Source organism: Narcine bancroftii, chromosome 6, assembly GCF_036971445.1.
Source record: "Narcine bancroftii isolate sNarBan1 chromosome 6, sNarBan1.hap1, whole genome shotgun sequence".
In the NCBI taxonomy this organism is placed as follows: domain Eukaryota; kingdom Metazoa; phylum Chordata; class Chondrichthyes; order Torpediniformes; family Narcinidae; genus Narcine; species Narcine bancroftii.
This window is the reverse complement of record NC_091474.1, coordinates 5,688,818-5,716,783: the sequence shown is the minus strand read 5'-3', so window position 1 is coordinate 5,716,783 and position 27,966 is coordinate 5,688,818. Positions and strand designations below refer to the sequence as shown.

At 38.5% G+C, this 27,966-nt stretch overlaps 1 protein-coding gene across 2 annotated transcripts in view; it reads left to right on the top strand.

Annotated features, from left to right (window-relative positions):
- The first annotated feature begins 696 nt into the window (after nt 1-696).
- Nucleotides 697-27,966, top strand: part of hnf4a (hepatocyte nuclear factor 4, alpha) — a 113,933-nt gene continuing 86,663 nt past the window's right edge. Inside the window, exon 1 of one of the 2 annotated variants that reach the window (XM_069883731.1) lies at nt 697-774. In XM_069883731.1, coding sequence (XP_069739832.1) covers nt 726-774 — 49 coding nt within the window. In that variant the 5' untranslated portion in view covers nt 697-725. Of the gene's footprint in view, nt 775-13,553; nt 13,657-27,966 lie in introns of those variants that run through there. The other variant, XM_069883737.1, reaches the window with a different exon arrangement.

Below are 27,966 nucleotides of genomic sequence, written 5' to 3'. Positions count from 1 at the left end.
AACATTTAAACATTTCATAGAACTCTTATGTTACCTTTCTGCAGTTCAAGGAACATCTTCCAATTACAGTATTTTCTTATATTGCAGGGTAGTATGAAGGTTTCATATATTGGCCACACCATCAGAAAGTGATCAATACACGCTTCATTTACTAATTATTAATAATCATGCATTTGAATCATTTGACAGATGGCAGCTGCGCCACCAATCTAAAATTAATCCAGACAGCCAGAGGTGTCACGATTATTCTTGTTGATGAAATAAGCCGATGACTGCAAGTTTTCAAATATCTTGCACAAATTCGATGACTCCTTGCGAGTTAGGGGGCTTTTGTGGTACTTGGCAAAAATTTTCACCCCAGAAATTATCTGCATTCGTTCTCAAAAAAGGGCCTGAAAAGGGTTTAAAATATGAGGGCCAGGATGAAATTTAAAAACCACAGCAATAAAAGCTTTAATATGAGCTCGGTGTTAGTTTGTCCAAGCCTCATGATTACCATAGTAACTGCTCCCATATAGATTCTCTTCCAAAACAGCCTGGTTACTGTTTAACATCCCCACCCACATTAGGGTTGATTAGAAGAATCAATATGATAACGTAATACACACACAATCACTCGTAACACCAAAAACCACGTGGAAAAAAAACCTTTGTTAACTTTCTTTTCAGTCCTCAAAACTTTGTAAGAGCCACAATTTTAAAACTGAGCTCTTGGGAAGAAAACAATGGTCAATGTAAGAACAAAGTTAAATACAAACATGGAGGCACCATATGGTAAGTTTAACGTTATCTTTTATTTCAGACTATTTAAATATGAAGAGCATATGGAAAAAAAATCTTCAGCAATATCTGTTTCTTTTAGCTGGAACAATTATATTTACTTATTCGCCAGTATGGGCTATCGTTATGGATCCTCTGTTCAAAGTTATTACATTTAGACTTATAGTTAAAATCCATTTGATGAGCTGGTCATTTAGCCCTGTTGTAAATTTAATGTCGCAAAGCCTCCCATGGCAACAGGAGCCTTTGTGTTCATTTCAGTCACACTTTATTATATGTGCATTACTGTGACTTTGCAAAGTAAAACGCACTCCCCTCGAACCCACTTCTGTCAGGTAAGATTAACGTTCCTGCTCCTGTTTCTGAAACAAATACTTAATAGTTACACATAAACTATTGTTCTATAGAATAATTATTACATGGATATGTTGGAACAGTCTGTCATTTCAGAACAGCCTTTCGAGATAACGAATGCACATTTGTATTTTGGTATAGCTATTTTAATATGATAAATGCTGTGAAAATCTGTAAGGAGGTAACAAGCTTTTTTAAATATATTTATTAGAAAGTTGTAAAGCATATTCATATCCTTTAAATCTGTAGCAATAATGTGAAAGTTTTATATATATTAGTACCACTGTAAATTGCAGCCGCCTCGATGCTGCTACAGAGCTGATAATATTACCCAAACCAACATTAAGAGGCTCCCACAGTGTGATTCTGGCTGACACCGATCACCAGATCACAAAAGAAGTTTAAATAATAATATACATCAAATAATAGCAAAATAATTTATGGAGAAGTACAGGTAAATATGTGTATATAAATCTGGCAGGTAAATGTGTGTATATAGCCAGTTAAAAACATCTGTTACTTACTATAGAGGAGTCTCCAGAAGCCAACCTGTTGAATATTTAATCTTTCAAATGACAAGGTAGCAAATCTATTTACTCAAGACTGCCATGTTCCTTTTTTAAAAAATAAAAAAGACAGGTTCTAACTGGTAACCAAACACAACGTTAAACTTAGTGGCCAAGCCAGGAAGCCTTAGCAGGTTTTCCTTTGCCAAATCAAATGGAAAAAGGGACTGAGGACAGAACGGGCTTTTAAAAAAAAGCAAATTTTAATCTTTTTCTCCACTTTCCTGTTAGAACATGTTTTTTTTTGCCCTGTAGCTGTATCTAACTTTCAAGGTTGTGTGACCATCCTCTAAGAAACATGTGGGGACCAATCCTGCTATCTTGCATTTCATTATGGATGGATGTTCACCCCCCTCAATTTCTTGACTAGGACATTGGATTGTGGCAATTAAATGAGACCCAGGAATTTAAATATCTTTTGTGTTATCTGTAGGTGAGTTTCTAAGACTCACCCATCTAAATCTGGCCTTATTAAAAACAATGAACTCACCTTTTATGTGCATAGTGTTCATTTGATGGGGTTTTTTTTTATATTCTGTATTGCAACAGCTCTCAGTGTAAAGCCACAGAAGGTATAATAACATTGAAGTTGAACAACATTGGCTTCAATTATTGCTTCTGATAATATTACTTGAACAAGATATTTGGGAAGATAAGATGTGAGAAATAAATAAAGGAGCAGGTCATATGCTTCCTCAAGCCTTCTCTGGCATCCAATATATTGGCTAATTTTGAGCCTTTCTGTCTGTTTGTCAAACTATCCAAAAAGTCTAACTATCCCCCCCCCCCCACCACCCCCCCCCCCACTTCATGTCAGCATGGTGCATCCCTCTGGGGTTTTGTATTTTAAAGATCACCACCTGAATTGCATCAGCTCAGTCCTAAATAACCAACCCCTTATCCCAAGACTATGTTCCCCAACTTTGACTTCTAGAATAGCAAGTCTGATATTGCAGCTTTGTTGTCAAAGAAACTGGATGATCATTTGGGAATAGCTATGTATTTGCTGGACACCATAATTATTGTAATGTCTGCCCACATTTGCTGATTTATGTGAGATGGACCAAGCCATCACTGACTGAGCATCAAGTTTTCAAAGGATGACAGCAGATGCAAGAAAGGATTTCAGTTGATCTGTGATTGTGTACACAAGCAGGTTGCAAGGATACAGAGTGGGAATATTTTCAGCAGATCTTATATTTATCTTCACTGTCAGATTCCCTTCTTTTTCTTCAGCTACTCAACAGCTGAGGCTATTAAATCATGAGTGAGACCTCACTTGAACTATTATGAGCAGTTTTAGGTTCTTCATTTAAGAAAAGATGTGCTGACATTGGAGAGAGTTCAGAGGATGTTCACAAGGATGATTCCAGAAATGATAGGCTTATCACATGATAGGCTTATCACATTTGACACCTCTTGGCCTGTACTCATTGGAATTTAGGAGAATGGTGGGGGGGGGGGGGGGGGGGAGAATCTCATTGGGACATTTCAAATGTAGAAAGCTTGTTTCCCATGATGGGAGAGTCCAGGACAAGAGGGCACAACTTCAGGATTAAAGGGCATCCACTTAGAACAGGGATGCCAAGGAATTCCTTCAGCCAGAGGGTGGTAAATCTGTGGAATTTGTTGCCACAGGTGGTTGTGGAGGCCAGGTCATTGGGTGTATTTAAGACCAAGATTGATAGGTTGTTGATTAGCCAGCGCATCAAAGGTTATGGGAAGAAGGCCGGGCAGTGGGACTGAGTGGGGAAATGGATCTGCTCAGGATTAAATGGCGGGGCAAACCCGATGGCCTATTTCTCCACCTTTTTCTTAGGTTCTTTTGAAAACGTATTATGGCTTCTGTTTCACTATCACTGTAAGAAATCTTCCTGGGCAATTTTAGCAACCTCTTAACCAATAAATGTTAATGTAATTTCCTTTTCTCTCATTTCTGAAGATTTGGTTGTTTATCCTGACAATGCTGAAGAAAAATACTCCCCACTCCAATAAACTCATACCAACAGCCAGGGTGCCACAGTTTCAGCAACTTTATTTCAAGTTTTAAATTAAAATAAAAATGGCTGGAGCATTCGAGTGTTTAATCAAATTCTGTGTACTTGGTGGCAGTGGGGGGGGGGGGGGGACTTTTAAGCAGGACCATTTACACACAATTACAAAGGCGATAATAAATTTAGCACTTCCTGTGATGAGAGAATCAACCACAGTGTTGGTTTAATTCCCAAGCACCAAGTTGGACAATTTCCTCAGGGACTAAAGATCATTACATTTTCACCCATAACTGAACACAGGTGGAGCGTCGCCACTAAAAACTACTATCATTCAACAACAGTTCTGGTTTTATATGTTCTTCCTGAAGTGGGTTTACATGTGGCCATTATGTGGTGTATGTGGTGCAAGCAAATCTCAATAACTACAGAGACAAGCCACTTGAAAGTGGCTCGGGCCTGAAACACTGATCATGTATCTTTATCTTTGCTATAGAAAGTCCACTGTTTGACCTGCTGAGTTTCTCCAGCACTGAGTTTTTACCTCATTTGCAGTGACTGCAGACTTTCATGTTTTACTCCTGTGTAGGGAAAGTGAAATAAGGTTTTAAGATTCAATTTATTGTCATTGTAATAAAGCAGTCATATTACATGAAATTGCTTTTGCCTGCTGAAAGGCAGACAGATTCGCCATCGACAGAAATTGCTGGAAGCGCCTTTTACAGACAGAGAAAGAGAAGCAAAGGGGAGTCCCCCAGCACTTCTGCAGCCTGCACAGCCAGACAGAGTCCAGTCCAAATCATTTGCAACCCACGCTCAAGATCCGATCCTCCGACAACAGTCAGCACCTCCTCGCATACCTGATACCCCTTCAGCCAGTTTCGAGCCATTCTCCAGCTGTTCGCAGCCCAGCGTGAGTCTCGCAACAGCAGACTCTAGTAGCCCACAGCCTCTGTACATTCCTCACCTCGAGTCACCAACAGCCAGCCACATGTGTGGGTCTTTCAGCCGCAGAACGCTTCACTGGTCCGTCGTCATGGTTAGCGCCCCGTGGGCAACCTCCTTTGTTTCTCCTTCTCAGACGGGGGATGGTCTCCTCGTTTTATGGTGCCCTGCGACAGCCCTCCACTCCCCTGAAGCCTGCAACCCCTTGTGACTGCTACCGATCATAGGCACCACCACCTTTGGCACAGGATTTTAAATGAAACCACCATTGGCTCCTTTAACGGGTTGTTCAAAGCCTGTGTTGAGCTGACGGCAGTTGATGGGGCGATTGGAGCCTGCGGGAGCGCTGCTAAATCTGCTCCTTCCTCCCTGCCGGCCTGCACCAAAGGCAGCGCTGCTGTTACAATGGCTCCAGCAATGCCACCATTTTCAACTTAATTTTTAATGATTCAGGTTGAAGAGAACTGTTGGAAATGACCGTTAGTTTCAAATAGGAACTATATAGGAAAGATAGGCAGGTAGGTAGCGGGGTAGTGTGGTCCAAATGGTAAGCATTGATATTAAATCACTAGAAAGAAGGGACATAGGGTCAGAAGGGGTAGAATCCTTGTGGGTTGAGTTAAGAAATGACAAAGGTAAAAGGACCCTATTGGCAGTTATATACAGGCCCCCAAACAGCAGCCGGGAAATGGACTACAAGTTACAGCTGGAGATAGAAAAAGTGTGTCAGAAGGAAAACATCAAAATAATTATGGGGGATTTTAACATGAAAGGGGATTGAGAAAGTCAGGAAGGCACTGGATCTCAGGAGAGAGAGTTTGTAGAATACCAACCAGAAAAAGATCTCTTTATTCCCACCCTTTGCTTTCTGCCTATCAGCCAATGGTCCACCCAATCTAATATCTTTCCTGTAATTCCATGGGCTCTCATCTCATGGCTTTTTGGAGCAGCTTGTCGATAAGCCACCAGGGGATTGACGGTTTTTGGATTGGGTGATGTGTAATGAACCTAAGGTGATTAGGGAACTAAAGGTAATGGAACCCTTAGGAAGTAGTGACCATAACATGACTGAGTTCAGTTTCATATTTGAAAAGGAAAAGAGGTATCAGGTGTGTCAATATTTCAGTGGAATGAAGGCTATTACAGTGGAATGAGAGAGGAACTGGGCCAAGTTGAATGGAAAAATAAGCTCAATGGGAGAATTGGATGATATTTCTACAAGAAATAAGGAAAGTCCAGGTTAGATATATTCCAAGAAAACTATGAATGGAAAAATGGCACTAATGTGGCTGATAAGAGGGGTTAAGGCTAAAATAAAAGCAAAAGGGAAGGCAGACAGGGTAGCAAAAATTAGTGGAAAAAAACAGAGAACTGGAAAACTTATAAAAAGAGAAATAAAATCATTAGGAAAGAAAAGATGAATTATGAAAGAGCATTGGCAAATAACATAAAAAGTGATAGTGAGTTTTTAAAAATATATAAAGTGTAAAAGAGACACTGGTAGATATAGGACCGATTGAAAATTATGGTGGGGAAATTATAATAGGTAACAAAGAGATGGAAGAGGAACTAAATAAGTATTTTCCATCAGTCTTCAATGAGAAAGACAATAGCAATATACCTGATAGAAGTCTCAAGGAATGGAATTAAGTACAGTCAGGATTACTTGAGAGATAGTAACCTGAATGGACTAAAGATAGATAAATCTCCCGGACCGCATAAGGAGGTGTCTTTGGAGATTGTGAAGGTATTGGAATTGATTTTCCAGAAATCAATAGACTCTGGCATGGTTCCAGAGGATTGGAAGGTCGCAAATGTAGTTCCACTGTTTAAGAAAGGAGGAAGGCAGAAAAAAGGAAATTATAGGCCTATTAATTTGACGTCGGTAGTTGGAAAGTTATTGGAGTCAATCCTCAAGGACAAGGTTATGAAATACCTCGAGGTATATTACAGGATAGGGAAGATCCTGCCTGACCAACCTATTGGAATTTTTTGAGGAAATCTCAAGTAGGATGGAAAAGGGAGAGGCTGTTGACGTTGTGTATTTGGATTTTCAAAAGGCCTTCGATAATGTGCCACATAAGATGCTGCTTAATGAGATGAGAGCCCATGGAATTACAGGAAAGATATTAGTTTGGGTGGAGCATTGGCTGATAGGCAGAAAACAAAGGGTGGGAATAAAGAGATCCTTTTCTGGTTGGTTGCTGGTTACTAGAGGTGTTCCACAGGGGTCGGTGTTGGGGCTGCTTCTTTTTACAATGTATATTGATGATTTATATTATGGATTGAATGGTTCTGTGGTGAAGTTTTCAGATGACAGCAAGATGAGTGGTGGAGTAGGACGTGTTGAAGAAACTGATAGGTTGCAGAGTGATTTGGACAGTTTAGGAGAGTGGGCAAAGAAATGACAGATGAGATACAATGTTAAGAAATGAATAGTTGTACATTTTGGAAGAGGAAATAAACAGGCAGATTATATTTTGGAAGGGGAGAAAATTCAAAATTCAGAAGTGCAAAGGGACTTGAGGGTCTTCATAACATAACAACATATAACAATTACAGCACGGAAACAGGCCAATTTGGCCCTTCTAGGCCGCACTGATCCAAGTACCCTCCTCTAATCCAACCTACCAGCACCCTGCCCATATCCCTCCATCCCCCTCCCATCCATATACTTATCCAACTCTTTCTTAAATGACAAAATTGACCCTGCCTCCACCATTTTCCCAGAAGCCCATTCCACACAGTAACCACTTTCTGAGTAAAGAAGTTCCCCCTCATGTTACTCCTAAACCTTTGTCCATCAACTCTCAACCCATGACCTCTTGTATCCATCTCTCCTACTCCCAATGGGAAAAGCCTTTCCACATCAAATCTATCCCTCTCATTATCTTAAACACCTCTATCAAATCCCTTCTCAGCCTTATACATTCCAAGGAATAAAGACCTAATTAGCTCAATCTTTCCTTGTATTCCAGATACGAAACCCAGGCAACATTTTTGTAAATCTTCTCTGCACTCTCTCTATCTCATTAATATCCTTCCTATAAATCAATGACCAGAACTGCACACAATACTCTAAATTTGGCCTCACCAATGCCTTGTACAGTTTCATCATTACTTCCCAACTCCTATATTCTAAAGGCCTATCCACATGCACTTCTACCTTCAGGGAACAATGCATCATTATTCCTAGAGCTTTCTGCTCCACTGCATTCTTCAATGCCCTCCCATTTACCACATATGTCTTGCTTTGATTATACTTTCCAAAATGAAGCACCTCACACTTATCAGCATTAAACTTCATCTGCCATCTTTCTGCCCACTCCTCTAAACAGTTTAAATCCCTCTGTAATCTTTGAAAACCCTCTTCATCATCCACAATTCCCCCTATTTTAGTATCATCTGCATATAGGGTACCCTAAAGACTACTCACCAGGTTGGATCGGTAGTAAAGAAAACGAATGCTACGTTGGCATTAATTTCAAGAGGAATAGTGTATAAAAGTAAAGAGGTGTTGATGAGGCCCTATGGGGCACTGGTGAGACCCATTTGGAGAACTGAGTGCAGTTTTGGGCCCCTTATCTTAGAAAGGATGTAATGATGTTGGGGAGAGTACAGAGAAGATTTACCAGGATGATTCCTAGAATGCAAGGGCTAACATATGAGGAACGTTTATTGGCTCTTGGACTCTGTTGATTAGAGTATAGAAGAATGAAAAGGGATCTCATAGAAACATTTTGAATGTTGAAAGGATTGGACAGAGTAGATGTGAATAAGATGTTTCCCTTGGTGAGTGAATCTAGGACAAGAGGGCACAGTCTTAGAATTAGAAGGTACCCATTTAAAACAGAGATGAGGAGAAATTTCTTTCGTCAAAGGGTCATGGATTTATGGAATTCATTGCCACATCCAGCTGTGGAGGCCCGATCATTTGGGGAGTTTAAGGAGGAGATTGATAGGTATCTAATTAGTCAGGGTATTAAGAGAAATGGGGAAAGGGCCAGAATTTGGAACTAAATGTGAGAATGGTTTAGCTCCGGGTGGAGTTGCGGAGAAGACTTGCTGGGCTGAATGGCCTACTTCTGTTCCTGTATCTTGTGATCTTGTGAAATAATTTCACAAATACAGAGATTTTTGAGTAAATATTCAGTGGTGATAGCTTTTCTTTTTATAAAAGTATTGTACTTAATTTTCCAATCTCCATAAACTTTCATAGCTCTAATCTAAACCATATCAGACTACAAATTCCATAAGATATTTTCCAGTACGTCTCTCAGCTGGCAACTAGGAAATATAAGGCACCAATCAATGATGACTTCTCAGATGTTTCCTCTCTTACTTTCCCTCACTTTCTGAGGTTCACACCACAGTAAGTTTACATCCATATCCCTCCACATGTGGACATATTGCTGCAGCTCCAGTTTGTAAAATCTTTATTTTGACTACAATGTTTAGAGAGAAATTACTAATGGCAAACATTTAACTAGCAATTACTGAATCCCTGACAAAAATTGTAATGGTCAAAGCATTCAAACTTTGCATGTGAGTTTTACTGCCAACTTTATTGTGGAGATGAGGCTGGCCATTAAACCACAGCCTTTACCAATTCACATATTTTCAACTCATGAAATAATTTCATGGAACAATTTTATTGGATGTGAAGAATTGAACAACTAAATAGAAGTTAAGGCAAAGGGCATTGTTTGGAAAATAACATTCCAACAATTGAATTGGAAGAGTTGAAATGATAAAGATCAATTGTCAATTAATAACAAGATAATTATTTACTGGATTAAAAATGCAATTTGAGGGACAATCTACATTATTTAAAAAGAGAGTTTGATTTCTATTCGAATAATCAAGGAACATATCAATTTAACAAATTTGGAAATTCACTGGGTCAGCATCAAAGATTCTTATCTAGAATAATGCAAAAAAAATATTTTAAAACAAGCATAACTTCAAGTTCAAGTAATTTATCATCTTATCATCTGATGAAACAGCGTTCTCTGGTCCTCAGTGCAAACACACATATAGATATAACACACACACACACACACACACACACACACACACACACAGACAAATGATACCTATGCACAGTGTATATGTACAAATATTAAATAAAAATTATTGTTAGATAAATAGCTGAGTCATGGATGGTTACCTCAAATGATTCAACATAATGGAGTCTCACTATTTATGTACATGCTTCTACCTTCATGTGGAATGGATGGGATAGAGGGTAAATTTTGTCCTAATGTTGTAATGTAAAATCAGTAACTTCCTTTTATATATCTCCCAATTTTTATTTCCATGGAAATCAAAATTTAGTCCAATGCTCTTAATCCTAAGCTTATTACTCACTGAACATACAAATCAAATGATCCCACAGAAAAATTAACTGGAACCTGATACTGTCCATTATTTGTGTATCAAATAGGAAAAATAGACGGAATGAAATTTTCCATGTTAGGGACTCTTGCATTGCAGATGATGCTGCCTTCTGGCAATCAGAAGAGAAGAAGGAAATAAGCAAGAAAGCTGGGGGAAGTGAATGAAGTAGGGTGATGAAAACCATGAGAATAATTCTAAGCTTCCAGCATAATCAGAATGGGAGCAGTCCGTTGTTATGTTGTCCTCACATTTTTACTGTAGATACCTTAACGGATGTGGAGTAAAACTCAAAACTCTGCAGATACGGTGAATGAAACAAAAACGCAATGGTGGAGAAACTCAGCAGGTGAAACAGTGTTCTTTACAAGGCAAAGATACATAACCAATGTTTCAGGCTTGAGCCCTTCATCAAGGTATGAACAAAACGTGGGCAGGTGCCCAAACAAAAGATTTTAAGTCTTCCCGTATGCCAGAAACCAGTTTGGTGCTGGTGATGGTGGGAATGTGTTCTATTAAGATAACAAAAATTACTGAACCCTTTGATCCTACATTCATCTTGCCATTACCAAACAATAATCTACTCTTTCCTGCAAGTGAAAGGAGAGCCACAGGAAGGAAGTCGGGTGTTTCTTTTTATCCTATTTCTTCTCCAAGGTCCTGATAATTTTTAATGATCTGTAATACCTGTCCCTTTTGCCATTCTCATCGACAACCATCTGCTCAATTCTCCCAAATTACCTCCTCATAATCTCATCCACCCCACCAACACTTCCTGCCGATAGGCATCAACGCTCTATTCCTTATTAGGTATCGTCCCCTCACTTCAATGATAGGTCATCAATCTGAAGCAGTAGCTCGATTATTCCCTCTGCAGTGATGTTGCCTGACCAGTTATGTATCTATAGCATCTCATGATCCAAGTTTAAATCTTTTAAAAATTATTTCTGTGTGGGGGCGGGGGGGGGGTTCAAGTCGAGAACACACCAAAAGTGGTAGAGAAATTAGGTATATGCAGAAAATAATGTTTATCGTTTTCAAAATATATGGTAGAAATGAAAGGATTGCTATGATGTTGAGATGCCAGGAAGGATTTAGTTTGAGTAGTTCAGCACTCACTTCAGGTGAGAGTGTCTATGAAGAGAGTACATTTGGGAATCCAAAGAAGTTCAAAGGAGCAGGGTAGTTAGAACAAGTAATTTGTCTGCTCATTTGGTGAAGATATGGAGATGCATACAATAGGGTTTACTGCAATGAGCTATCCAATTGGTTCACCCATAAAAAGCAAATATTGCCATATGGCATCACTTTTTGTTCTGATCTTCAAGGACCTACCAACATAAATGTCACAAGGTAATGTAAATCATGTTAAAATCTCTCATAGTCGAAGTGATTTTTGAGTGAAGATTCTCTTCCTTGTTCAGAAAGTAAAACTTTTGGCTGATCCTCAATGGCCTTTTCAGTAACATCCTTGAACGATGAAGGTGCAGTCAGGATCTAACAATTTTAATCAAACTACATGCACTTAATGGTAGGCTAATGTCAACAGAAGCCACACATAAAAACAAACAGAAGTGCATCATGGTGGTTTAACATGGAGCCATAAAAATGGTTGTGTGGCTGATATTGTAGCATTGCTGCACTTCATTTGATCATGTAAACTCACTTAAAATGTAGGTGAGAGCAGTTACATTGCCCTGCTGAGGCTTTATTCAGAGATCTATTTGTTACCTTGGCAAAGCTTTCAATACTGAGCTTTCTGTCATTGAAGAGTTAACAAGATCTGACACAGATTATTTTCAATGGAGAAAATGATTTTATTGCAGTAATAACTGGACCTAGACCATTTGACTAAACAAGGAGTCTGCAGGTGCTGGAGAACTGGAACAATATGCAAAAGTGCTGGAGGAGCTCAGCAGGTCAGGTAGCAACCACGGAAAGCAATGGGCAGTCGACGTTTCAGGCCTGAGGTATGCTATGATCAGGCAAATGCACGAATAAGAAGGTGGGTGGCGGAAGGAGAAGGAGGGAGGAGCACTAACTTATAGGTGATAATGTGAATGCCAGTGGGAGGACACAAGAGGTGAAGAGGAAAAGGGGCGGAGGACTGAGAAAGATGTATGATGGGAGGAGGGAAGGGAGATGGGAAGCTGGAGGAAAGAAGATATAGGTGATGGACAGGGAGAAGTCAAGGAAAGGAGTGATTGGGATGAGGGAAAGCAAAGGCGTTGGGAGGAAAATAAAGAAGGGGGGAGGGAGGTTACCAGGTTGGAGGTCGATATTGATGCAGTCTGGTTGTAGACGGCCAAGGTGGAACGTAAGGTGTTGTTCTTCCAATTTACATGTGGCCTCAATCTGGCAGTACATGCAGCCATGGACAGACATGTCAGAGTGGGAATGAGATATGGAAATGAAGTGGCTGGCCATTGGGAGATCTTTCTCTTTATTGCTTTAATAAATGTAAGTGATCTCCCAAGCACTATGTCTGGTTTGATAATTCCAGTTTTAATTTGCTGATGTCTTTGGATGAATACAATAGAATTGATATCCCTGGTTGAATGTATTACTGGAGGTTTTACCATCTGATCTCATAAACTGTATTAAATTGATTAGACATATTTATCTTTAACATATCCATTTTGGCTTTTTCTTGTTAATTCACACCTGTCCAAGTTTCACTGCTCCTCAAACTGAAATCTTCAAGAAAAATACTTATTATATAAAAACCCACCTAATCTAAAAGAAAATAAAAGACTGGGCAGTCTATCCTGCAAAATTATTAATAAAAATTAATCATCTGGTCTTCACCAACAAAGAGAAAAGAAATTAAATATTGTCCGGAAGGGAAAATAATTATACTAACTTAGCCATGTGGAAATAATTGATCAAAGTCACCATCTCTTCAAATTTAACAGAAATGTCAAATATATGACTCCTAACTTTCTCTAAACGTAAACATGACATAATTTGAGAGAACCAAAGTAGGTTGATTAGAATCTTTCCATTTAAATAAGATAGTTCTTCTAGCCAACAACATAGAAAAGGCTACAACCCGATTTTTGGAAGTGGGAACTCGGCCCACTTCTGGAAATACCAAAAAGTGCAGTCAATGGGTTTGGTACTTTTTTTTAACTTAAAATAAACTGATAAGTATTGCAGGTCAAATTGCCAAAATGTAAATTCAAGAAACAAAACTACATTAGCAAGCCAGGTCTAGTTTTGGTTGACGTGGTTCTGAAGCATAATAAGGTGAATGGCTGTATTTATTTTTGGAGGAGTGGTTAATCTACACCAAACTCGAATATGTGTCCTTATATATCTTTACATATTGCACAATATCTAAAGACTGAATAATGAACAAACAGCAAGGACTATCCTTGACATGAGTAACAGCTGTCAGATTGTTGTGAAAGGTGAATGAATCTACAGTGGTGCCGCCATGTAGCAAGAAAGAAACCTATGATCTCACTTGATATTTTCCTAAAGTTCAACAGGGGAATGTAGACTCCTTCTGAATGTTCTGTACTCAGGTTGGGAAATCTGCCCATTGGGCTTAGTACAAGACCAACAGCCCCATTCATTTCAATGGAGAGAAAACAGTTGCAGACATGAGGTTAATAAAGGTAATTTCTTTTTTATTTTTATAGTTGGATTTTTTAATTATCCTCCAGTACCTTTGTTAAAGAAAGAAAGAAATAATTTCACACTATAATTGTTTTTTTATGAATGGTTTTAAATGTTTGTGGAACGTTCAATTTCAACAAAAGCTCTGACAACCCCCAGCAAACTGCTCTTTAAAAAAAAAGCAAACTTAAAAGACAAGTGACAAATGAGCTCAGGTAGTTTGCCAGTCCACAGAAGCTTGAACTCACCAGTAAGAAGATGTGAGCATTAACATTTCTGGAGTATTTTGCAAGCAGTTATACTTGAGCAAATTTTAGTCAAAATTTTTTGGCAGCTAATATCAGGCCGACAGAAGTCTGTGGACATAAAATCAGGAAATATCTAGCAACTGATTTGTGATTGATAGAATTTGAAAATAACTCATGTCCATTTCATTTTAATGCCCATATATGTATTCTATTTCTCTCTGACTTCCTCCATGTGTTAAGACTTTGCTGTAAAGAAATGACATTTACTTAATATTCTGTTATTTACTGATTAAACTGATAATCATTGGATCCATTACTTCCATAACTACTCCTTGAAGTTCTCTGTAATGCAAATTATCAGCCGCGAGGCATATATTGGCTCTCAGTTTCATTACCTTCATCAAGACTATCCTCTTGCAACTCTAATTCCCTTTATTTCTCCATTTTCATGACATTTTTGTTTCCCTGGCATTCTCAGAAAGTTTCTTACATCCTCTTCCATGAAAACTGAACTGAAATATTTCTTTAATTGTTCTGCCATTCCCCTATTCTGCTCTTTCTTGCTGTCGTGAATCAAAAATTTACTTCAGCAAACTTTTTTTTTCTTTTTACATGAGTATAGTGATTTTACAGACACCCTGAAATCACCTAAAAGTTTACTCTTGTGCACTTTTTGTTCTCTTAGTCATTTTCTTTGTCTTTTGCAGCTGAAATCTAAACTGCTGCCTCAGCTCAGGTCTGTTACTTTATCTGGCAATACTATATTGACCTCTTTGGATCTCACACAATTCTTGATTCTCCTTTTATATTTTTTATAACTATTGTACTTCCTGCATTTGTGACCATTCATAAGTTGGGAATGGGAATTGCTCTGAAAAGCTATGAGCTTGAACTGATATGGTAAATATTGGGAGAGTGAGTTTAAGATCGCTAACACTGGACAACAATTTTTTTCAAAGGTTTACTTCCTGAAAAAAATTGGAGATTATGATAGTTAACTTCAAGCTGAACACAAAGGAAATTTCAGATTTGCTGTGTCGTGTCGGAAGTTGGAAAAACATTAAATTGGCCTTTATTGAATTTAACATATTTAATCACATAATCATACTGGCACATTGCATTAGTTTAACCAACCTAAAAATGCTTAGCGGCTGATTTTCATTTGTACTCAGCATCTGGTGCCTCTTGTGTCAGGGTCTAACAATAGTCTGCCAGTATTGATGGATTCTAGTTGCCCTGATACTGCTTTTCCATGGTCGATATGTCCTGGTGAAACCTTTCACCATGTTTGTCACTTACTGCACCAAGATCAGCAGGGAAGAATGCAGAAGGTGAATTTTCAATGGCGTGTTACACTTCAAGGTTTTGTATGCTTGAAGTAGACTTAAAATATGATGGGATATCACAAAAATAGGTTATATCTAAAAGATGGTACATGATAGGAAATTTTTAAGGTGATTTTTTTGTGAATAGCAGCTCAAAATCCATAAAATCCATCCAGATGTGTTCAGGAATCAAAATCTTCGGTGTCCAGTGTAATAGGAGAGTGAAGTAATTTATGAAAGTTTGATAGGGTGACCTACTGGATGATAGATGACAAAGGTAAACTGATAGTTTTTGGGGCCATATTGTTTTGTGTGGATTGGAAAATGAGCTGATGATTGAAAAAGTCAGATAATCATGGCAAATCAATTATTTCAGTTGAGATTTAAATGGAAGCTCCATCTGGTGGTCATAAGAAATTAGTTCATTTTTAAATGTTTTGCATTTCTTGTCTTTTAATTCTGATAAACAGTTCAGTTCTTGGACCTAAAACAATGGCCCAGAATTTCCTGTCAGCAGTAGCTACCTACATATCTTCTGTTGTCAACTTCCATTGTGTGGTTGGCAAGATTTTATTTGACACAGAGTCTTCCAGTTAATTATATCATGCAAGGCAGACTGTATAAATCCCAGTTGCAGGAAGTTTAATCACATCTTCTGGCTCAACTGACGAACAAATGTTTCTTTGAATGTTTATGAATGGTGCTGAATGGCCTTTGTTAATGCCTTTATAAATACTTTGCAGGCAGCAGGTTTTCACACTGCTGTTGGCCTCCATGAAGTGTCCCCATTGAAGGGAAATGGGAGAATGTCAGCCAAAACTTCTTGGGGAGGTTGGAATGTTTGCGTTCTTGCTCATCATTCAGAAATTCTGATCAAGAGAGAATTTCCAGCAGTTCCATCTTGACTCTCTCCAGAGTTGCTGCCTGAGTATTGTTCACAATTTCCTGCATTGTAGTGGTTTTTGTTGTGGGTTGTTCACATCTTCTTAAATTGCATTGACTCTTTTAAATGAATGTTCTGATCGAAGAAAGTTCTCTGAAAATTTCAAATTTTTTGATCATGTGTAAATCAAACTTTTTCCAATATTGGGTATTGTGTGCACATAAGGCATTTGCAACTCATTTCAAATTGTAAATTCCTCAGAAGCTTTTTATGCCTTTTTCTTTAGATACTAACTCGACCAGTGGTTCTCAATCTTTTTCTTTCCACTCACATCCCACTTTAAATAATCCCTATGCCATCAGTGCTCTGTGTTTAGTAAAGGATTGCTTTAGGTGGAATGTGAGTGGGAAGGGAAGGTGGAAAATCACTGCTCTAGACTCAATTGTTATTGCAATATTTTGCTTGAGAAATATTGCCATTGGCCCATTTCCTTTGGAGTCATGAAACCATGCACATAATGAGTCAATTAGGGACAATTAAAACAGTGGTTTTCAAACTTTTTCTTTCCTCCCACATCCCACCTTAAGAATCTCTTACTAATCACAGAGCACCGATGGCATAGGGATTACTTAAACTGGTATGTGAGTGGAAAGAAAAAGGTGGAGAACCTCTGTTCTATCCTTCAGACATGCCAGAATTCTTCACAGCCAAATAGGTGAAGTGATGTCAATGTTATATGCCAAAAAGGTTTTACTGATTAAGGCATTTGGAAGTGAAAGAACCCACAAGTCGTTGGTATTGTTGGTTAAAGGGTGAACAGCAACAACAATGCTGAAAAGTTTCCCTGATTTTGAATTAAATCATTCATTTTACATCCATCTGAAAGGATGTTTGTCCCTCACTACAACAATGAGGTAAATTCTTTATAGTCTGAAGCTCAATGTAATGTCATTTTTCCCTCTTAAGGAAAATTAAATCATAGAGTAGGATGTGGTATAATCATGTGGTCAAATTACAAACAGCAGGATCTTCAGTTTACATGTAACATTACATAGATCTCAATGCTAAAGGCACTCTCCCCACCAAAATGAATAATTCTAAAGGGTCTGATGGCAATGCAGAAACCAAAAAGTTCAGTATATACTGCAGGAAAATAAGTCAGAAATAGTTTTCATCTTAATATTTTGCTCTTTTCAATGAACAAACCAAGGGGGCAATGGTGAGAAGCGATTGGTGGGAAGGGAGGAGTAGTCGAGGCAGTTCCTCCAGGTGTTTCTAGGCTAAAAGAGAAAGGAGGCAAACTCGTGTCATCAATCAAGAAAGGCGTTGAGGCACAAGTTAGAAGAAGTGGATAGTCATATGGAATTGGTTTGGAATGAAATCATAAATACCAGGAGAAGAGCAAAACATAAATGGGAAAATATATTGGACATGGTTGTAGGGACATTTGAGAGGTCTTGTGGTTAAAGATCCCCCCCTGGAGGTAGTGTCCACAATATACTAGCATTTAGAAACAGTTTGAGGGTGAACACTACAGAGTCAAAACTACTGTTTGCACTGTAAGAATTATAATGGTATGAAGGTGGAATTGTCCAAGATGGACTAGGAAAATGACCAAAAAAGACAGTTTAGTACAGCCATTCTCAACCTTTTTTTTGTCTGTGTCTCCCGTAGGATTCTGCTCAATATTTATGGTCCCCCTTCCCTGTGAAGCAGTCAAATTTAGTTGGTTTCTTCCATACTTCTCTCTTACCGACTACAATAAAACACATAAAAAATATTTTATGATATCAGTCTGTGTGTGATTGTGTGACACCCAGTCAGTCTGGGGCTTCCCTTAATGAGCTGCAGTCCTGGGGGCGAGGGGCCTTACAACCCCTGTTGCGAGTGGCCAGTTTAGTAGATAAATAAATACTAACAGATATTCAAACACATGGTCCATAATGCTCAGCAGATGTGTAGCCCAATTAAAAAGAGGTTTTTCTTTTGCTTCAGTCTTCACTGTATAAGACTGCAAATATCCTGAAGATAATGGAAGCTTGATTCTTGTTCAAGCTGCACCTCCATGGCTGTGGAGATTATTCCTTCATGTGCCTGGCCTGCACCTTATAGATTTGGAAAGTCTTAGATTGGACAGCACAGTTAGCATTAGCGGTTAGTGCAAATACTATCAGAGCACCAGCAACCCAGGTTCAAATCCAGCATTGTCTGAAAAGAGTTTGCACACTTACCTCGTGTCTGCATGGGTTTCTTCTCGATGCTCCAGTTTCCTCCGACCCTTCAAAATATATGGGGGTTGTGGGTTAATTAGGGTATTGGGTAGCATAGGTTCATGGGCCAGAAGGCCCTGGTATTATGCTGTAGGTCTAAATTGAAATTGAAATTGAAGTTAGTCATCTAATTCTGGTCTGATCTTGTAATCAGTATTTATGTAGCTAGTGCAGTAATATCCTTAGGGTCTGCATAGATCACATAATCTATATCTGTACTTCTCAATCCATGTCATTTTAAGTAACGTTCAATGTGATGTTTGTTTACCTGACTTCATTTAAACAAACAAGTTCATATGCATTTTTTTGGATTTATGTAAATGTTCTCACTCCACTGGATTAGAACTTCCTGGGACTACACTAGTACAATAGCTTCAAACTGAAGACACATTATCCATCATATATTTGAAGATTGTTAGCGTTCAAACACATGAATCAAAGTTTGTGGGAAATGGGAAACATCCATATTCAGCATATGTGAATCAGGCTGTCAGTGTGTTGGGCCATTTATGCACTAATTCATTCAACTGCAGAAACCATGCCTAAGCCAAAAGCAGTGTTTGAAAGCAAACACTTTACTTGCACCTTTTAAACTTTGACTCTAATGTCATGGTAGCACTGGTCACGAATCATGAATTTTTTTAAAAAGTATGTATTTTGAGGAATTTTCTGCAAATATTTCATCTTAATGCATAAGGTTCTGCATTTCTCAAATGCAGAAGGTTTGCTTTCGTGTACAAGGTCACACTTCCCATAGCTCCCTGAGATGAGAAGAAATTTCTTTACTCAGAAGGTGGTGAGTCTCCGCTGTCAGAGGCTTGGATGTTGAGATTAGTAAAAAAAAAGAGATAGATAAGCTTATGAATGTGAAGAGATTTGGCAATAGTACTGTAAAACAGAGGTCGAAGGTCAGCCATGATTTTGATGAATGGCAGAACAGGCTCAAATTCTGAGGTGAACATAAATAAAAATAAATAACTGAACTTATCGCACCACACTTTTTCCCATCTAATATAGTGGCTGGCAGTCCCTATTCAAACCAAGGGGTTTGTACCATCTACATGGCTTAAAATAGAGCTGATAAATTCCTAAAATGATACTGGCAATTCCTAGCACATCAGTGCTTTGTCAATAGACTCAATAGGAAAGGTAGTGCAGCCCCTGATATCCCCACTTCTGTAGGTCCCAAGCTGACACCAGGACAGCATAGACCCAGTCCTGAGTGAAACACAAAAGGCTGGAGATCCTGTGATCGTGGTAAAAACACAAAAATGCTGGAGGAACTCAGCAGGTCTCACTGCGTCCTTAGGAGATATATAACCAACATTTCAGGCCTGAGCCCTTCTTCAAGGTGTGAGCAAAAAGCAGACAGGTGCCTGAAATAAAAAGGTTAGGTGAGAAGGGACAGGGAGGTGATCGCAGACCAACGGGCTAAAGGCAATAATTGGTTATGGATAGGTGATAATTGATCAGGGGAGGGGGTGGCTCTGTGAATGCAGAACAGAAGGAAAGGAAGATCAGATGGAAAGAGAAAGAGACAGAGCTTGAGGAAAGGAGAACTAGGGAGAGATGAGGGGGGTGGGGGTTAACAGAAACCAGAGAAGTCAATGTTAATGCCATCTGGATGAACAGTGCCCAGACAGAATATGAGGCATTGTTCCTTTAATTTGTGGGTGGTCTCAGTCTTGCAGTGCATGAGACAATGGACAGACACATTGGCAAGGGAATGGGGCAGGTAATTTAAGTGGGTTGGTACTGGGAGATCCTCGCTATTGCAGCGGACGGAATGAAGGTACTCGACGGAGTGATTTCCCACTCTCTCTGATGTAGAAGAAACCACAACAGGAGAACCAGATGCAATAGATGCAGATTCACAAGTAAAGGGCAGTTTCACTTGGAAGGACTATTTGGGACCCTGGATGCGTGAGAGTGATTGAATGGCCGTTCCTTTTGGAATTCATCAGCCACGACGTGATGTAGCCTAGCATCATTAGTTTCTCTTGTACCCAGAGCTAGGAAATGCCAGATATGGACAGATCTTGTATTCCCTAGTCATTCCCATCTCATTTGTTGGGTCAGCATCTTTAAATAAGGAAGATTAACTTTGTTTATTTGTGAACAAGGTTCTGTGACAAACGGTTCCAGATAATGTGAATTCTTAATTCGGATTGAAAATTTACCTCTTTATTGCTGTTAGTTTCTCAGGCATGTCATTTAGTAGAATAATTTGTTCAAAAAAGCCCCAGGGAAAATAGAAGAAATTATTTTAATTTATAAATGACCTTTCAGAATTTCAGTATCTCCCAGTTCATGAAGAGCATTTGAAATGTGGTCACAGTGAACCCTAGGAAATATGCAGCCAATCTGAACATATCTTATTGGCTTGGAGACCAGCCTTAACTTCCTTGCACCTCTGTGAAGTGGAGTCATGGGGTTTTTCTAAACAATTGACTGTCTATTCATTGACTTTTAATAATACTCAAAAGGTAGTAACACTTTAAAATTATTAAAACATCTAAATCTAAACAGCTGAAAATATGGCTCTCTCGCTGAGGAGTTGAGCAGCAGTTGTCCTGAGAATGGTGACCAGTCAAGGGAAAGCTTGATATTTCCGCTTTTGCTCAGAACTCCCCAACTTCCTCTCCATTACAGGGATAAGAGTTGTCAGTCCCAAGTGGACTTACAGGACCCTGAGCCAAAAGTCCAACCAGGCATCACTCAGTTCAGCACAGGACTATTGGCATGACCTGCTGAGTTCCACCAGAACATTGGTCTAGTGTTACCAGCTCCCAGCATCTGCAGACTCTTGTTTACCCATACTGAGATATACCAGTATGTGCTGATGTCCCTGAAGCTGATGCAACTTCCATTTTCATACTGTTAAACATTGCGTTCCAGGTATAACACACAACAAAACAAATTAAACTGGAATCAGAATTGATTTAAAGTCTCATTAATCCCAAAAAATAAGGACTTTCATTTTAAAGATTTGCAAATATTTCTACAATTCAAATAAATTTTGCATTTTCATGAATTTTCTGCAAAGATTATCTTATTTCTCACATTCTATCCACTTGATGAATACAGTTAACAGTTTAACTTTTAGGTGTTAAATGGCAGAGAAGAATGTTAACATCAGCACTTTATGAAGCTAAAATAGCAAATTATAAACTAGGACAGAAATTACAAAATCTCCTCCTGCCTCAAGATTGTGTTGATGAAATCCAAAACTGTTCGAGTAAATTATCTGCCACCGGCACTGTACCAGTGCAAAGAAAATGCAGTGAGAATTTTTAAAAATGCAAATGCTTTACAGGGGTGTTGCGGGAGCAAAGTTACAGGAAAAGTTAAATAGATTAGGACATTATTCCCTGGAGCAGTGGAGAATGAGGGGAGATTTGATAGATATACACAAAATTACGACTGGTATAGATGGAGTAACACAAGCAAGATTTTTCCAAAGTTAGGTGAGGCAAGGGCATGGGTTAAGGCTGAAAGGTGAAATATTTAAAGGGAACATTAGGGAGAACTTCTTCATACACAGAGAGGTGAGAGCGTAGAATGAGCTGCCAGCTGGAGTGGTGATTGCGGGCTCGATTTTAACATTTAAGAAAATTTTGGACAGGCACATGAATGGGAGGGGTATGGGCATTTTGGTCCAGGTGCGTCAGTGGGACCAGGCAGAATAATAGTTTGACACAGAGGAGATGGGCCAAAGGGCCTGTTACTGTGGTGTATTTTTCTATCGTTCTATACTGGATATCTTTACAAAAAAACTGAAATGCTGGAGGGCAGAAGGGCAGGCAGCCTCACTGCAACTCATTTGGGGTTTTTACAATCACATGTATTGTATTGGGTGTTCACAATATGCCTCCTTCACATTGGAGAAACCAACTACAGGTTGGGGGATTGCTTGCAGAGCCCTTGCAATGGATCGGCAGAAATGACTCTGCCACTTTAAATGACCATCCCGCTCCCATTCCCACTTGTCCTTTTTGCTGTGACAGCGAGGCATAATGCATGCTTGAGGAACAATACTTCATTTTCCATCTGGGCTTTGGCTGCCTTCTAGATTCAATATTCTTTCTCCAACTTTAGGCTGCTCACTCCTTTTTGTTTCTATATCGGAACTGACCACTTCTGCATGTCATCATTTTGGCTCAGTTTTCTTTTTCTGTTCAGAAAGATCATTGCAGGCTGCTGCTACATGTCATAGTTTGATGCTGACTGCTTCCTCAACCAAATCAAAACTCACAAAGAGAAGATCTTCCTTTTCTTTCTTTCAGTCCCCAGGAACAGCCTCAAGGGTACCTACTGTCATTTTACTTAAAGAACATGGTTTCAGCAACAATTTTGACCATAGTCCATTTCCAAAGGGTGCAATTTCTAAATATTATATTCCCCATTATTTTTGGAGAACTTATTTTTTCCCTTTCTCTGATGGTTTTTAGGCTTTGCTCGGTAGTTATACTGAACTACTAGCCCATTAACAAAATAATAATGGAAGAAAACTCTGAGGTTTACTTCTACTCTATTAATTACATTGAACTTTCTCAACAGGCTTTTGCACACCATGTTTGTTACCTAGATAGTTCTGAACAGGCATAATGATGACTGTAAATATCAGTTCAATTTGTGAGGGGGGTTGACACTGTGAAGTTTAGTGAAACACCTTTGAGTTGAAGTCATAAAAACGCAAGGTTATTTCATTGGTGGGAGCGAACCCATCGAGACAAGTTCATGTACATAAATAATTTAATCAAATATCAATAAGTTGGGTTGCTGTTAGCGAGTAAAATTTCATATCATACAATTTCCCCATGGGATAATATAACTGAATCCATTTTTATGTCATATGAAGTCAATCACTAATGCTTCTTTTTTAAAAAGTCTTTTACAATAATTTGTTAATTTAAAACGACATAAAAATTCAAAAGAATTCTATCTCTAAGGTAAATATTATATCTATCGATAAACTTCCTAAACCTACAGTTGACAGCAATAATAACACAAGCTCTGCATTATAGACTATTCATTTCTGTCGCCAATCAAATCTCAGTGTAACAAGCATTAAAGGATTGTGCCTACAGCCCACACATTCACGATCTTTCTCCAGCTTTAAAATAAGCTATTACAATGAGCTTCAGGAGTTAGCTGGCTTGAATTAATCAAAACCAACTTGGAACCCTTGAGTTGTGGCAGAGTATCAAATATTATAAATGTCAATGGTAAAGATGGCATTTTACTCCAAAACACAAGCATTATTAAGTAATCTTCACTGTCAATATGCAAGTTTCAAGTGAAACTAAGTATGTACTGTACTGCATGCAAAAGAATTAGTTTGTAATTGTGTGATTTGATAGCTTGATTAAATGTTATCTTGTAGTCACTTTTATACACAATAAGGGCAGTCACAATGGCAATGTGTACAAAATATTTTCTGTATAATATCCAGATAATATTATAAATACAATAAGATTATTTTTATGTTTTAGCAATTTACAAAGTGATCATATAAAAGTTATCATGTAGAAGGTGACCATTCAGTTCTTCATGTCTATGCCCATTCTAAGCAATTCAATTCCCCATTTCTCTGTAATCCCTTCTCTTCATGTGCCTATCAACTCCACTTTGATTCACCTTTCATCCCTCCTGTACAAGTGTTACCTATCAACCAGCACATCATTGGAATGTGAGAGAAACCCCACACATCACAGGGACAAAGTGCAAATCGGCTCAGACACCAATGGAAGACAGCATCAAACACAGGTTGCTGGAGCTTTAAGACAGCCACACGATGGGCTGTGCAACTGTGCCATCCTATAATTCAACAAAACATGATGATAACAAATATTATCCACAATGATCTCAAGCATACTGCTCAGGGTAACAGGCTGATTTTAAGTTAAATAGTCCACAGTTATTCCTTCCTTCTCAATGCAAATGGACAAGACTGATGTAATACCAAATAACACTGGACAACAAAGATTTTGCTTTCTGAACACTTTCGGGTATATTTTTTAATGGATTTTGGGCAGCTGATAACAAAACTCATCTTAAAACTTTTCTATCATGTTCTTTAGATAAAACTTATTTTTGTAATTTCCTGTCATGTCTGCTTCAAAAATATAAAACCATGAATTCCAATATGTCATTGAAAATACATTTTCTGTATTCACACTTGGACTTCTTCCCTGCTGACCTTGGTGCGGTCAGTGACAAACATAGTGAAAGGTTTCACCAGGACATTACGACCATGAAAAAGCAGTCTCAGGGCAACTGGAATCCATCAGTGCTGGGCAACTATTGTTGGACACTGACACAAGAGGCTGAGTACAAATGAAAATCAGCGGCAAAACATTTTTAGGTCGATTGATCTAAAGCAATATGTCAGCGTCATTATGTAATTAAACATGTTACACTCAATAAAAGGTAATTTAATGTTTCTCCAACTTCCTTTCATATGATGCAGCAAATCTGAATTTATCTTTGTGTTATCTTAAAGTTGTCTATCAGTATCTGTATTTTTTTCATGAAGCAAATCTTTTGAAAAAAATTGTCATTTTTAGGTTGGGTTATTATTAATTGATAAGTTCACCTCTTCTGATCAAAAGCCAAATAATTATGATTTTAGCATAGATTTATCTTTTTTTATACTGCAAGTAGAATCTTATTTGCATAGTATTACACTATTTAAGGAACATAAAACCTTCAAGCTGAGTGTAAAACATCCCAGGAATTAAGCTGCACGTTTTAAGACAAATCTCAACTCTTTCCTTGCAAGTAACATGTCGTTGCACGCCACTGCATTTTTTTTTTTACTGAGTGCTTCCTCACCTGAGAGAGATACTTTCTTGAAAGATTATGTTTTGATTAATCTTTTGCAACAATCGTGATCAAAAGGGAACTGACACCTCCAGCTCACTGGCCACTATATGTGGGGTTAAATGTTTGAAGAAAATCAGAGAGAGAGAGAGAGAGAAAGAGAGAGAGATTTATATTATCATTTATGGGTATAAGTATTGTTGGCAAGACCAAAATTTGTTACCCTTGAGAAGGCAGTTCACCTTCTTAAACCACCTTTCTGTTGCGGATATTCCCACAGTCTTGATGTTTATGAAGTCCCTGAATGTAGAACCATTCAAGATGTAGGAATGGTAACGTATTTCCAAGGCAAGATAGCGAGTTACCTGGAAGAAGAACTTTGTGTTCTCATGCATTTGCTAAATTTGTTCATCTAAGGTGGCAGTTTCATGGGAGGAGGTCTCTCAGGAGCCTTGATAAATTAATTATAGTGCATTTGCGGCAGGTACGATTTGAGGAACAAAATTGAGAAAACAATAATATCTGCAGGTAATAACCATATAACCATATAACCACTTACAGCACAGAACAGGCCAGTTCGGCCCTACTACTCCATGCCATAACAAATCCCCACCCTCCTAGTCCCACTGACCAGCACCCGGTCCATACCCCTCCAGTCCTCTCCTATCCATGTAACTATCCAGTCTTTCCTTAAATGTAACCAATGATCCATCCTCGACCACGTCTGTCGGAAGCTCATTCCACATCCCTACCACCCTTTGCGTAAAGAAATTTCCCCTCATGTTCCCCTTATAATTTTCCCCTTCAATCTTAAACCATGCCCTCTAGTTTGAATCTCCCCCACTCTTAATTGAAAAAGCCTATCCACGTTTACTCTGTCTGTCCGTTTTAAAATCTTAAACACCTCTATCAAGTCCCCTCTCAATCTTCTACACTCCAGAGAAAAAACCCCAGTCTGCACAACCTTTCCCTGTAACTCAAATCTTGAAATCCTGTCAACATTCTCGTGAATCTTCTCTGCACTCTCTCTTGAAATCCTGTCAACATTCTCGTGAATCTTCTCTGCACTCTCTCTATTTTGTTTATATCTTTCCTATAATTTGGTGACCAAAACTGTACACAGTACTCCAAATTTGGCCTCACCAATGCCTTGTACAATTTCATCATAACCTCCCTACTCTTGAATTCAATACTCCGATTTATGAAGGCCAACATTCCAAATGCCTTCTTCACCACACCATCTACCTGAGTATCAGCCCTGAGGGTACTATTTACCACAACTCCTAAATCCCTTTGTTGCTCTGCACATCTCAATAGCCTACCATTTAATGCATATGACCTATTTAGATTTGCCTTTCCAAAATGTAACACCCCGCACTTATCTGTCTTAAATTCAAATGATTAAGGTAAAAAGTTTCTGGTTGAAATAAATACTGCTAAGCTGCTCACCCTATACGTAAGTGAGCCTTTGGTTATGTCAAATTTCACTTTAACTGTTCATCTCATCTACTAATCATGGTAGAGATTAAATTTCGTTATGTACCTTTCTATGCGATGAAATGCAGAACTATCAACAAGACAAAAGGGGCTTCAGATCACCAGCTTCATAACTTGGTGCTTGGAAGAGATTCTTGTAAAAGTTCTGGCAGAGTACTAATAACCCAAGATGCACAAATATTCTTTTCCTATCTCTTTTCAGTCATCATGTCGGGAATGATTGTCAGCAACATTCCTGTTAATAATTGAGCCAATTATCAAAAGCTGTGACTGATTTCCAAAATGGCATGATTTAAACATTTAGCCATACTATCATCTAACTTTCCGTCTATTTCCAACAGCATTGTGAGATCTAATTGGTTTAGGTTATAGTACGAGATTGCAGAAAAAAATATTCTTGAAGTATTTTCCACGTTTCCTAATGAAAATATTATTACTGTAATACGCTGTGGTTTTTGGTGCTTGATTATATGACTCTATTCACAAACAAGGCAATTGAAACCTTTTGTTAAGTTAAATATAAAATGCGTCACATGATTTATTGATCATCCTCTGGTGTTCTTTTTAGTCACTTGTACTAGCTTAAATCTACTAAATGTATAAATGATTTACCAGAAAGGACCATTGTGTGTCATGCTTGCTCTGAGGAACTCTATTGGTTTACTTGTGCAGTGTAGTGCTTTCACACTTAACCCTTTCAGTAGCCTGATTGACAAATTTATGACAAAGTTTCATTTATCGTGTGTTAGAAGGAAATCTTCACAGATTTAGGCAATGGAAACTTGAAAGAATTCTTTCTGTTAATGATGTCACCAATTCTACAATTCTGATATGAATTACATATCATAGAAGTTCACACCACCAAACTGGGCCCGTTGAACTCATTGCGTCCATACAGACTGCGAAGCCTGCCTATGCTAATCCCGTTTGTCTGCTTTAGAGCCATATCCCATTGCTTTCTGTCTGCATCTTCTTCAGAACGCTTTTAATCTGCCTCCACCTCCTTTTCTGACAGGTCCTTCCAGTTAACCATCACCCATCTGTGTGAAATGTTGGCCCTCAGATCTCCTCTAAATTACTCCCCGCTCACCTTCAACCAGTTCCCTCTCATTCCAGATTTCACTGTCCTGGCAGAGAGAAAAAAAAACTTGAATTCTTTTGTGTCTATGATAATCTATCACATCTTTTAATAGATGGACCCCATTGACTTTGTCTTTAGTTGGTCATATTAATGCTGTTAGGATGATAATATTAGGTAAGT